General features: G+C 40.4%; 1 protein-coding gene across 4 annotated transcripts in view; it reads right to left on the minus strand.

The window, feature by feature from the left end:
• LOC126375286 (homeobox protein homothorax) overlaps positions 1 to 12,582 on the minus strand; it is a 368,740-nt gene that overhangs the window by 121,926 nt on the left and 234,232 nt on the right. For all 4 annotated transcript variants that reach the window (XM_050022221.1, XM_050022219.1, XM_050022220.1 and 1 more), the window contains exon 10: positions 9,072 to 9,220. In XM_050022221.1, the coding sequence (XP_049878178.1) occupies positions 9,072 to 9,220 (149 nt within the window). The remainder of the gene's footprint in view (positions 1 to 9,071; positions 9,221 to 12,582) is intronic.

The raw sequence follows: 12,582 nt of genomic DNA on the forward strand, positions 1-12,582 counted from the left end.
TAGGTATTTCGACTCTGTGAAAAACGAGATGATGTTTTTCACACGGGAAAAACATAGGTAATTTAAGCTAAAATAAGTTAAATCATGATAAAAACTAAACATTACGAAAAAGTCACACTGTATGTAAACACTGCGACGACTGCCGCGACTTCTTTTGTGACTTGGACTATATATTTTAAACCTAGTTTCTTAGTTGTAATTATTAATCTACTTGTTTAGATTCTGCACCAAACGTACAATGTTTGCGTTACAAAGTAATTCTGGATTTTTGGACCATTTCAAAAGATTAAGGGTTTTATATCCAAAATACCAGGAGCTCAGAAAACACGAGGTAGCGATATATCTCCCGCACCCGTGGTTATATCTCCGTGAACGTTGTAGGGATAGCAGGTGTATTTGCCGTCACATAAATAGGAATACCTCCGCCCTTTTTAATATACCCTAGATTTGCAGTAACACCTTCTGATATAGGGGTTTGCTAGGCAAAGAATATAAGGGGTTTTCGCAATAACTGTGACACACGAATACATTAATCAAACGGGCGGGTCGCTCCGGGATTTTTCGGAGGTCTCAGGAACTCTCGGATATTGCGTTCCTTCTAACTTATGGTGCCCTGGTGTTCGGCTTAATATCTCACTTGGACGTCTGGATTATTTCCTTTGCTTAATTCTATATTTCTTTCGGTAGCAGATGTGCAAGGTAAACGAATTAAATGTGGGAAGTAAATATTGTAAAGTTTCAACCTATTTACTTACAGTATACATACATAACTAACGCCTATTTCCCGGTTCCGTACTGCTTGTATGGAATTTCATTGCTACGATCCTGACACACTTCTCTTGCATCCTCCATCCAAGTTTGGATTACTTATATATTACATGCAGTTACTTATTTATGCTTAACTGCTGAATTGAGGAATAGAAAAGACCTGGCCCTTGCCTAGCAGTGGCAAAAAGAAAAATGTCCAAGTACGCCACGCTATTAACAGTAAAAACACCTCTATCAACCCGCAGTCGAGCAGCGTGGTGGAGTATGCTCCATACCCCCGCTGGTTAATCAGGAATATGAGACTCCCGATATTTGATGACTGATGAAATAGGAGTGAAGTAGGAAGATCCGTAATTTTCCTATCGGAAACTTTATGAGAATTTTAGTGTTTTTTCAAATATTTTCAATGCATACTTTTGCGACAGTAAATTACACTTGATATCAACTCATCACCCTCAAAGTTTTGGTTACTAACACCCTGTATTATGGTATGTATGACCCAAACCTAAAACCTGAAACTTAAAACATACGAGTATCCAAGTATACCCGAACATTAAGATAAATATTTTATTTTAAACCTATCATGTCCCCCGACTTAACCGTAATAAATCCCAAAAATTCTCACTTGCGTTCGTATCCTGTAACCTGAGAGGCTGTGTCCACTACAGAGATACGTTATCTTAACGACCCCCTCTCCCATGACCCTCTGGGCTCCCCCTCTGGACCCCTATGACTCTCGATACACCCCACTGATATGAAATGGGCGATTTTGGTACACCCGATAACTGTCCTTTACGAGAGTTGAACAACTGTTTAGTAATTGTTGGTCTTCACTGTTTTTATGTTATAAATGGTTAGTATTGTTATGTTTGTCTTAGCCCAGTTGGTAGAACGCTTGCCTCTCTCTTTCAGGTTCGATTCCAGTCGAATTTGTTTTCGAATTCATGTTTGGATCATAAATTATTATCACGTGCTCAGCGGTGAAGGCAAACGTCGTGAGGAAACCCACATTCCCGAGAACATTTTCGGAGGTATGTGACCTAACCTGTATTGGGCTGGTTTTCCCTTCGCGGGTTGGAAGGTCAGACAGTCGATTCTGTAAAAAACCGGACCTGTCAAATCTTCAGATTAGGTAAGCGGACCCTGTGAAAAACGGGATAATGCTAGGGGGATGATAGGGACAGCGCAAGTGGTTGGATTCTTCCTTTCCTTCATATTTTTCTTTTTCAGATTTGTTTTTTTTTATTTTTCATTTTGCAATTAATGCGTGTGTATGTGTGTGTATGTGGTGTACGATTCATTTATAACAAACATTATAGAAGGAAAAATTGAAGGGAAGAGAGGAAGGGGTAGACCTAGGATAACATTTATGAAACAAATAAAAGAGAAGGTGCAGGTCGTGTCGTATCGGGAGGTGAAGGTTTTGGCGGGAAGAAGAGAGGAATGGCGATTACTCCACCGACAAAAGCGCAGCTCTTAAATAGAGAGAGAGAGATATTATTGTTATTATGGTATGTTATAATTGAATGTGTCAATTCGTCCTATTAGAACGAGTGTTAACTCGTCCTATAGTCCTCGTGTAGTTATACAGTCACCCATTTTGTTGTTAACGAAATCAATATGGCGACGTTTACTTAATTAATACTTTGTCATACGATAGCAGTAGAAGGGTTCTGTTTGCGAGGGTCGCGGGTTCGACTCCTGATTATCCAAGTTATCGGCTGTCATAGTTTACTTAGGATGCTTGACGTACAGATAAATATTTGCGGATTCTGGGGTGTATGGGCCTAATGATAGCATTTGGTTTTGCGTGGGGTTTGCTAATGTAATAAAGACACAGACCACGATGAGACATCGACCATGATGGCACCAGTAGTCGAGCGTTGGGCTCACGACACGGAGGTAATGGGTTCGAATCCCAATGTTGAAAAAAACAAAGAAATCACGTGTCGAAAGTAAGATCCGTGCTTCGGCGGGCACTTAAAGCAGTCCCGGCTACAATTTACCAAAGTAATGTAATTGCTACATAAGCGGCCTCCGTGGTCCAGTGGTTGAGCATTGGAGGATCCGGAGGTCTCAGGTTCAAATCCCTGGGGGACATATCACAAAAATCACTTTGTGATCCCTAGTTTGGTTAGGACATTACAGGCTGATCACCTGCTTGTCCGAAAGTAAGATGATCCGTGCTTCGGAAGGCACGTTAAGCCGTTGGTCCCGGTTACTACTTACTGATGTAAGTGAGTAATCGTTACATGAGCCATGTCAAGGGCCTTTGGCAGCTCAATAATAACCCTGACACCAGGGTTGATGAGGTTGGTAATTCACCTCACAATCCACACGATAGAAGAAGCTACATAAGCGACGTCACTGCCACCAGAGTTGATGTCGTCGGTCATTGACCTTACAACCCACACGAGAGAGTAAGACTACTAAAAAAAAGCTTAATTAAAAATGTGCTTTTTGGTTTTCAAGTTTCTTGATAGCATTGTATTTGTTTTATGTCTATGTGTGACGTATCTGAAATTTGTGCCGGATCTGATTGCTATTGTCAATAAGTCACAAATTATTTTAGCAAAAAATTGCACATACGTCAGGTTGTAAAGTCAGCCATAAATTATTAGCTTTCATTCAAAAATTCTTTGAAAAAATCTAAGAATGAATTTTGAGAATCTAACTGTAACTTCTCAAATTGTGGGATCGCTTCATCAAAGCCTCTCAGCTGCTATTCCTTACTTCATTTAAGGTGAAATATATGCAAGCGATTCCATCATATAATTTCCTTACAGAATTGATTATATGACTGCCCCGACGCGTTCCAAAAGGACGACAGAAATCATTTCCGGTTCCTCTGAGATTTCCGAAAACTACCCACTTTTTAGCCAGCGTCGGTTAACGCTCTCTCCACTACCGGTCACACAGGAAATAAGGAGCTATAGGAAATAGAGTGTGGAGGTGAGACGGCGTCATACGGTTACCAGTGAATGGAAAAAGGACAGATAGATTTAGCGAATGCGACTCAAATTTAAATTTGAAATGGCTTTTCGGTCTTCAAGTTTATGTTGTGGAAGGCATGTGTTTGGTGTAAGGACTGGTTAGATTGCTGCACATAAGATGGTAGGAACTAGACATAAAATCAGTTAAAATTAAACAGAAGTTTAAAAAAGAAAAAAAAATACTTACATCGAAAAAAAATCTGACACGGACGGGAGTTGAACCCGCAGCTTGTGTCAAGTCCAGACAATGGGGGGGCGAAAGGTGGGAGGGGGGGGGGGTCTTAAAAAAAGGAATATTTGACACTTGTCACCATTGCGCACTTACTTTTGTATGCGTAATGTCATTGACTCCATACGATTCAAGTCTAAACTGTGTTCGAGGGGGTGAGGTAAACTTAACTCAGGCGCTGGTGGGGGGCGATGAGTTGCCGTTCTAGCCGAACAAAGGACAGTCTTATAAAATGATGTCGATAATGCTTTTTGGTTGGGAATCGAACCCGGACCTCCAGTTTTTAAGCCCTACGCTTTTACCAATAGAAGAAGCTGATACACAAGATGAAAAGCGCAGGCGGTAGGTAGTAACTGAAGATATTTTTTTCTTTCTTTCCTAACTACATACGAATGGAACGTAGAATATCCAGCTTATTACCTCCTTTGATTCATCATCGGATCCCTATTTGTCTAGTAACCTAATAATGGGATTCCCGCCAAAATATGACTCCATTTTGGCGCGTTAAAAATCCGGCGCGAAGTCGGACCCTTATTTAGGGTACGGAACCTCGTAAGTTTTGCTTGGACGAGCCCTAGCAAATTGTGCACAATCCTGGGAATGAGAATTTATTAATATTGGAACCCTGGACGCGGGAATTAAACGGTAAAAAGGTTTTTTATTCCCAACCCCCCTAAATGCGGGTCTGGGTGACGTTTCTTGAGAATAATGCCGCAAAATAAGAAGACTGGGGGTATCTGGTAAATGTAAAATTATGTTGGTAGCCCTGTTACTTATATCCTAAATTGATATCGACATGGACACCCTACAGACAGAGTTATTTTTGGTGTGTAGATAACCTAAAAATGGGTTGCTAGTTAAGGCTGCAGTCTCCGCAAAATTGACTCGTTCCGAGTTTTTGGTGTTAATTATTTTCCTTTTTTAAGCAATGTTACGATATTTCTTTGACTACCTTTTATTACACATACATATACATGGTGTAAGTAATAGACCCATATGTTTTTAAAGTACATTCCGCTGGTGTACATATGATAAATCCAGCGTTGAATACGGCTCTCTTCCGCCCAAGACAGTGTCGAGTCATTTTTGTGCACTTAGGTTTGAAGTAATAGCAACTAAATTGAAAAATCTACTTAGGTTATTTGTTCTTAACATCCTTACATTTTATTCTGATGCAGTAATGTATTATTTGAATTTGAAGAAGTGACACAAATTGACAAAGATTTCAGACAACAGTTTAATTTTACCGCAACTAGAATTTTGTGACCGCACCTTTTGCGATTCCATGCGAATTTCCACTTGTATTAACCGAGCGTAATAATCATAAAGTACCAGGCAAGCACAACGTACGAGGAGATATTATAATAGCGCATGAATAAATTGTAAATTCTTGGATGATTCGCGGGGACTCCTATTCCGGCGCGGCGCCTCTCAAAGCGAACCCGATCCGGACGTAACTCAATACCGCGCGCCTAGGAATTCCGCGTTTGAAAATATCTCTTACGCTCCATGATACCCTGGTGTTATTGCTTTATTTTAAACGCCTGGTACTCCTGGTACTTGCGTATTCTGTAACATAGGGACTATTTTTTTAATTTCACACATACCACGCCACGCCTATTCACGCCATATCACGCCTATTTCCAATCGGGGTAGATAGAGATCGCGGAATTTCGCTTAGTACGATCCTTACACACCATTTTCGCTTCTTCCACTCGCATTAAAGTCTTCATGCATGCTCGCTGGTGAGTACTCTTGACCTGGCCTTTCTTAAAAACATGGACTTGATCGCGGTATCTTCCTAGACCTTGCTCTTTTGACTGGACCAATACAGGATGTAGGTGACACTATTTAAAGCGAATTTATATTATCGGCATTTTATTCTAATTTCTAAAGTTGTCGTAACAACATAACACAGCATCACGCCTATATCCCTAAAGTGGTAGGCAGATGTCTAATATAAACCCACTCATCGCCAAGTCACTGGTTATGATTGTTTGTTACTGAATTATCGTAATTAGAAGTCTACTAAACTACGCTTAATCTCAAAACACATCCTCAACCACTGTTGTCTTCTAGACAGTTAAATCCACCAACAATTTATATTAGCCGATCACAAAAACGACGTAAAACAATGTTTATAAGTCCCTGGGATTACTCAAGACTTATAATTATTTTTAGCCCCCGCGAAGGGCTTAGGGCCACAAGGTGGGATTTGTCGCGCGACGTTATTCAATATTACTCCTCGCGGAATGTACCAGGGCCGTATGACTCGAGGGAGCACGTCCCAGGTACGCATTAAGAGATTTAACCGCGCAAAGTTGATGTATTATTGCCGGATTATACAAAGGTTTGATGATTTCTTTGTCTTGCGCGCGGGGGACAAAATTAGATATAGAGGCAGAAAGCTTAAGGCCACAAACAGCGTGCACTGTTTTATTTTGAATCCAAAAATATCATATGTATCTCCTTCAACGATCAGACCATTCACAAATCCATCCACTGTCGGCGTCCAATTCAAATTCTAAACGCGATTCTTTATCTACGCAGATTACAAACAGTTTTAAAATTCAAACCGTTTATAGCCGCGGACACGGGCTGTTGCCAATATTGCTGCACTGCACTGAATTTCAATTCGCACATACATGCGATGTGAAACCACCAGATCAGCTCCCGCCTTTTTAGTCGAATCCATGGCCACTCAATTCCGAATTAATTCAAACGTTCGATTCGATTAAATCAGCCGTGTATCCGAACTGTAATCGCAAATCAAACGTTCCATATTCGAATCTCGACCTTTGTGGTCAAGTGTAACACGGTGTTCATTTGTTTCCAGCCAGTGTCGATTTGATCGGTGACTGGCCAATCAGAGCCGATTCCGAATTCAAACGGCGGCGCTCGCAGGTGGCGCGCTGTCACCGCGCGGCGTTCCATTTCCCGCGGCGCGTAATCGAATGAATATTACAAACGTCACGCTGACAGCTATGCAGTTTCATGCCCGATATGTGGGTCGAGCGCTCTTTTTGCGCCAATTTAATGCATTGTCTATCTGACCGCATTTTGGCATAGCGAAATCCCAAACAGATCCGAACTGAAAATCCAACGTGACCAAAATACTGCTTGCTTTATTGAAATATAGATCGGAACAAAATGTAGAGTTAAAACATTGACACGTCTCGTATACCGGCACTGTTTTACGGGGAGCCCGTAATGAAAGCACTTAGCGCTAAGCGAAGCAATTATAAGTAATTTGGAAAGCGGTAATGGGCGCGGACAGCGAAGCGCAAAAACGCGCTAAACGGAACGCGCTAAAAGCTCCCTAATTCGATTGTCGACTTTTTAAACTTCGAACACTGTAAATACAGGCCGGAAATAAATCGCTATATGAAATCTTGCCGACAAAATGTTCTTCGAATTTCTAAAACGGTGAATACCCTGATACATTCTTGAGCGACATAATTTCGTCGGGCTACTTGTGAAAAGCTTTCCGAATTCGTAATTAAAACTCGCACTTCCAATTCCACGTCGGAAATTCGCGGAATTCATAGCCATAAAGAAAGTAGGATTCGGCTCGTCTCGGCGAATGAAACAGAAATACCGGGCTCAAGAGGCGACTTTGCGCGCGTCACCTGAACTCCGCTGAGCGAAGCTTCTTCGGCCCTGGTGATTTATGGGCGAGGATCCGGACCGGTAATGAAATTGCACCCCCTCCCCCCGCCCGGAGCCATTCTAGAAATTACTACGCAACACTGAGTCGACTCGTGCACTGTCTCTGATACCCTGGTAGCATTAGCATGCTACTTTTTTCTAATTCGATCAATCACAACGGAAGCCTTTGTTCGCTGTCTATTGAGAGTTGTGTAATTGTGTTTTCTGTCTTTAGAAATGCAACGAATACCCTTTTGAGAGGCGGCTTTGTCTACGCAATGAAAAATTTATTGCCGCGCGGGAAATTTTAATTGAAAACTGTGTTACAATTGCGAGCGAGCGAGCGTCGCCGACGCATTGTGGAGTTTTTCAGCGATTCCTGCGTGTTTTATAGCTGTAATTTTACACAACACCAGCGTTTGTGAATGGGCTCTGCTATTAACAAATCTTTAATAGCTTACGTTTTTACGCAAAATTCTAGCAGTTATCTGTTATTTAGAAATGGGTGGTTATAGACAAGCTCATTGTCGGAAAAACCTTTTCTTTTTAAAATCATTTACGATCCAAATCATTGAAGTCAAATTTCAAAATGTTTTTTAGAACACCACGCTGCATTCTTAGACTCAAGACAGCACAATAAAGAAATTTTAAAAAAGTTAGCACGCGAAAATGTTTTCCTTCCCTGACTCTATACGTATAAGCGACTACCATTGAAACTCACTATAAAATCACCCTAATCAGACGACGCCTTGAGCCCAGGTTCGCACCTGAGGATCCTCAGCCCAGTTGTTTTAAATTTTGTGCCTTGGTGAGCCCTCAGCCCCATCTCCATTTGTCCAGATACATAGTCACTTTCAATTTTCGTTCAATGGGCAGGACACTTGGCAAGACGGGAAGACAACAGATGGACTAAGGCTGTTACTTGTTCTTGTATCGTGTGGATTATGAGGTGAATTACCAACCCCAACAACCCTGGCTGTTACTGAATGGTGGCCAAGGGATGGTATGCGATATTGAGGCAGACCACCAGCCAGGTGGTCGGATGACATTGTTAGGTACGCCAGAAAGCAATGGATGAGACTTGCACAGGACCGGAAAGGATCGTGAAAGAGGAGGCCTATACCCAGCAGTGGGTGGACACAGGCTGAGTAGATAGATATTCAAATTCAAAAATATATTTATTCTATAGGTAACATAGTTACACTTTGAATCGTCAAATTTTTACATAACGAACGTCTCATCCGCCTAAAACTACTGCAGCTTCTCACAACCTGTATAGCCGGGAAAAGAAGCTGCAAGAAAAACCTCGGCACAGGGCCCTAATAGAAGTTCTTTAAAAAATAATAAAATAAAAAATAAATAATAAAATAATAAATAAAAATAATAAAATAAATAAATGATAATCACTTCAAAAGAAAAAGGCCGTAACTCACCGTTAAGTGTTGAAATAACCACGCCCGCAGAATGTTGGTTGCAACCTTCGGGAAGATGCCTCGCTTCTTTTGGTTCTTTTTGCCGTTCGTGTCGTCATCTTCCTCCCCCGTGCCTTCACCCGAGCCGATACTCGCGTTGCTGGCATCGCCTGTTGACAAAAATATGTCTCAGTCACCTAACAGCATCACGCCAGCATCCAAAGAGAAAGGCAGAGGTGTATAGTATATCTCAGAAATCAGAATCATTTATTCAACGTAATTATCATGGATAAACTTGTTGAAGGTCAATGTAACATTTTTGAATTTACGTCATTTCGCAAGGTGTTATGGCTGAGGAGAAGAAATGACGCGAAACTGCAACAGCAACACATCTTTTAAAAACCAATCAGGGTATATAAGTATTACAAGTTATTTAATAACTAGAGGAACACATTCATATCTATCTATATCACTCACTCCTCGCCAGTCTCGTATTTGTTATATAAACAATAAAGCATTTCAGAAGGCTTTATCAGCAACAACATAGATAAAAAAAGGTCCCGACGATTTGAGGACCTCCTCCTTTTTTGAAGTCGGTTAACAAGAGATGATATTCTCGCTTACACAAGTTGATATTTTGCGTTGATGTCCTAAAGCCAGTTGCGATTCAATATAGTTTTAATATTTTGACGATTCCTTTTTTTAAAAAGTTTCGTCAAAATTTTAAAGGTCGTTCAGGTTATGTTGGTCTTTGGCACATTAATCCTCCAAAATGTTAGAGGTGAATTAAAAATAACCATAAACTCACTACGAGTTAAAAGTGAGTTCGAGTTGCAATGGTATTACTTATGTAAAGTTTTAGAGGAAATTGATGTTGTTGGAAGACCCATGAAATCTTTTTAAAAGAAAATATTTTATATACCGTGAATTACAGGAAGTACTATTTAATTGGACAAGTTATATTGCAAAAATAAAGATAAGAGGGAATTCTCAATTCTGAAAAAAAAAAAATACCACAATATCAGGTGAGACTGTGGTCAAACGGAACCTATTTTTAATCTTCTTCTATCGTGTGGGTTGTAAGGTGGATGACCAACCTCATCAACCCTGGTGTCAGGGTTATTATCGAGCCGTCAAAGGCCTCTGACGATACAATAAATAGTAACCGGGACCAACGGCTTAACGTGCTTACCGAACCACGGATCATTTTACTTCTGGACAATCAGGTGATCAGCCTGCAATTTCGTAACCAAACTAGGGATCACAAAGTGATTTGTCCCCACCGGGACACGAACCTGGGACTTCCGGATCGTGATGGTATTTTTAATTAAAAATGTATATAAGTAGTTACTTATATAACTTCATGATCGTGTAGTATGTATGAGTGAGCCGCATCATTGCTTAGAACTGGGGGGGTTAAAATGGACACATCGCAGCAATTCATCTAAGAAAGCAATATGGCTATTTGACATTTGTTTGCACTGCGCACTGACTTTTATATGCGCAAATGTCAAATTGCAATATTGCTTTCTTAGATGAATTGCTTCGTTGTGGCCTTTTCAACCCCCCTGGCTACAGTCACTTCCGCATGTCAAAAATTAGTATGAACGTCCAGTAGATGCTCTAATGAAGCAGTTGAAACTATTTTGCTTTCCTAAACACATTCCTAAGTCCTGGCTCTGGCTAAATCCTAATCTCACCCGACAGCGAGACAAATTTAACATAATCGTAATAATGTGTTAATCGCAAAGTACCAGGCGGGCAGAAATCGCGAGATGTCGCGTCGCCTAGCGCTTATCAGTCGCGCGTCTGGCATATTAATTAGAAACGCCAACTTGTATTTATTTAATCACCTGCCACGCCGCCGATTCCTATCTCGGATATATGTACGCTTAATTAATTCTTACCGCGTCTTGCGTTATAACTACATTAACGTTAAAGACAGGTTACGCACAGATTGTACGGAACGATAGCCAATTTTGACAACGAGAATTTATATTTAAAAGCACTGGTTAAAATAAAAGGTTTTAGGACAAAAAAATGTTTGTTTTTGTGAATAATTCTGTACCGTCGGTGAAAAGTAATACAACTCGAGTTGTATCACTTTTGAGTTATTAGCACACACTTCATGTTCAAAAAATTCTCTTTCTTTCTGTCTAATTCTCGTAACTGTAGCTATTATAAATACGGAGATAATTTTTGTGTTTAGTGATATAAGTACTGTTTGTGAAGGATTCATGCTGTTATAACACGTGTAACATAATTCATCTTAACTTGCATTAAAGTGAAATGAAGATTTTCACTAAATATTTTGATGTAAGTAAATGCAACTCAACATATATTAAAATACACGCAATCCTTGAATTCTCACAGTCCGTGTTTAATGATATAATTTTAGTTGTAACATCAAACACCAAATTTATTTTTTCGTGAAAAGTAATATAAATTAATATATATCAAAATATTTCAGAAAATACGATCTTAGATATCAATAACGTGTCGTGTATAATGATACATACAAGTTCGATTCCATGCGCCACCAGTGTGTATCCTAGGGTGACCTCCGCATAAACCTGTCTATGGGAAGACATTTTGTCTAGAGCCACAGCAAACCATATCTGATCCGCATTGCGAATCGGTATAGGTTAAGTTAGTACTTCAGACCAAACCGTGTTTTTTCTCTTTCTGCTATAACCACCTTGTAGTACTTAATTACAGTACCTCAATAAGTTGTGGGTCCTGATCATGGCGTCGTTATCACCATGGCAGGGTTAGTCAAGAGGTTTCTCTTTCTGCTATAACCACCTTGTAGTACTTAATTACAGTACCTCAATAAGTTGTGGGTCCTGATCATGGCGTCGTTATCACCATGGCAGGGTTAGTCAAGAGGTATTTGAGATTTGTCATAACTGTCGTTAGTCTCCTTCCCTTAGCTCGAAGCATAGCTGTTTTACATATTTTTCTTGATTACATGCAGGTTAAGCGGTGGCAGATTGAACGCTGCCTTCATTGCTAAAGAGATTGTAGACGTGAAATAATGGCTCCAAATATTATCGAGCTCCAATTAATATGCAAGCCATTCAATACACGCTGGTTAGATCTTTTATGCAAGCGCCGGTAGTGGTATTTTTGAACCTACACAGCCGTAGATGACAGCTCGGCATCGGCAGCATCGGGATCTGCCACATCTTCTCAAGAGAAGATTACCAGTTTCTCAAACACGTTGAATGGTGTAAATTTGTCGAGCTTCCTCATTTTTATAAAGGGAATAACTGCTCTGAACTCTTGAGCACCACCAGTAATATTTGTTTTCTGTATTTTGATTACATAAGAGAGAATTACGCACAGGACTGTGAAAAATGGAAAGAGGAAGGGGAGGCCTTTGCCCAGCAGTGGGATCTTGTAGGATAGATTAGATTAGAATAAATAATAGGCAACACCACGGGCACAACCCCTTAATTAAACCAGGTCACAAAGTTTGTAAAAATCCCAGGAGGTATTTGAGCTTCTGAAAGGAGTTAAGTGGCTTACA

Source organism: Pectinophora gossypiella, chromosome 18 (genome assembly GCF_024362695.1).
Source record: "Pectinophora gossypiella chromosome 18, ilPecGoss1.1, whole genome shotgun sequence".
NCBI classification, from domain to species: Eukaryota; Metazoa; Arthropoda; class Insecta; order Lepidoptera; family Gelechiidae; genus Pectinophora; species Pectinophora gossypiella.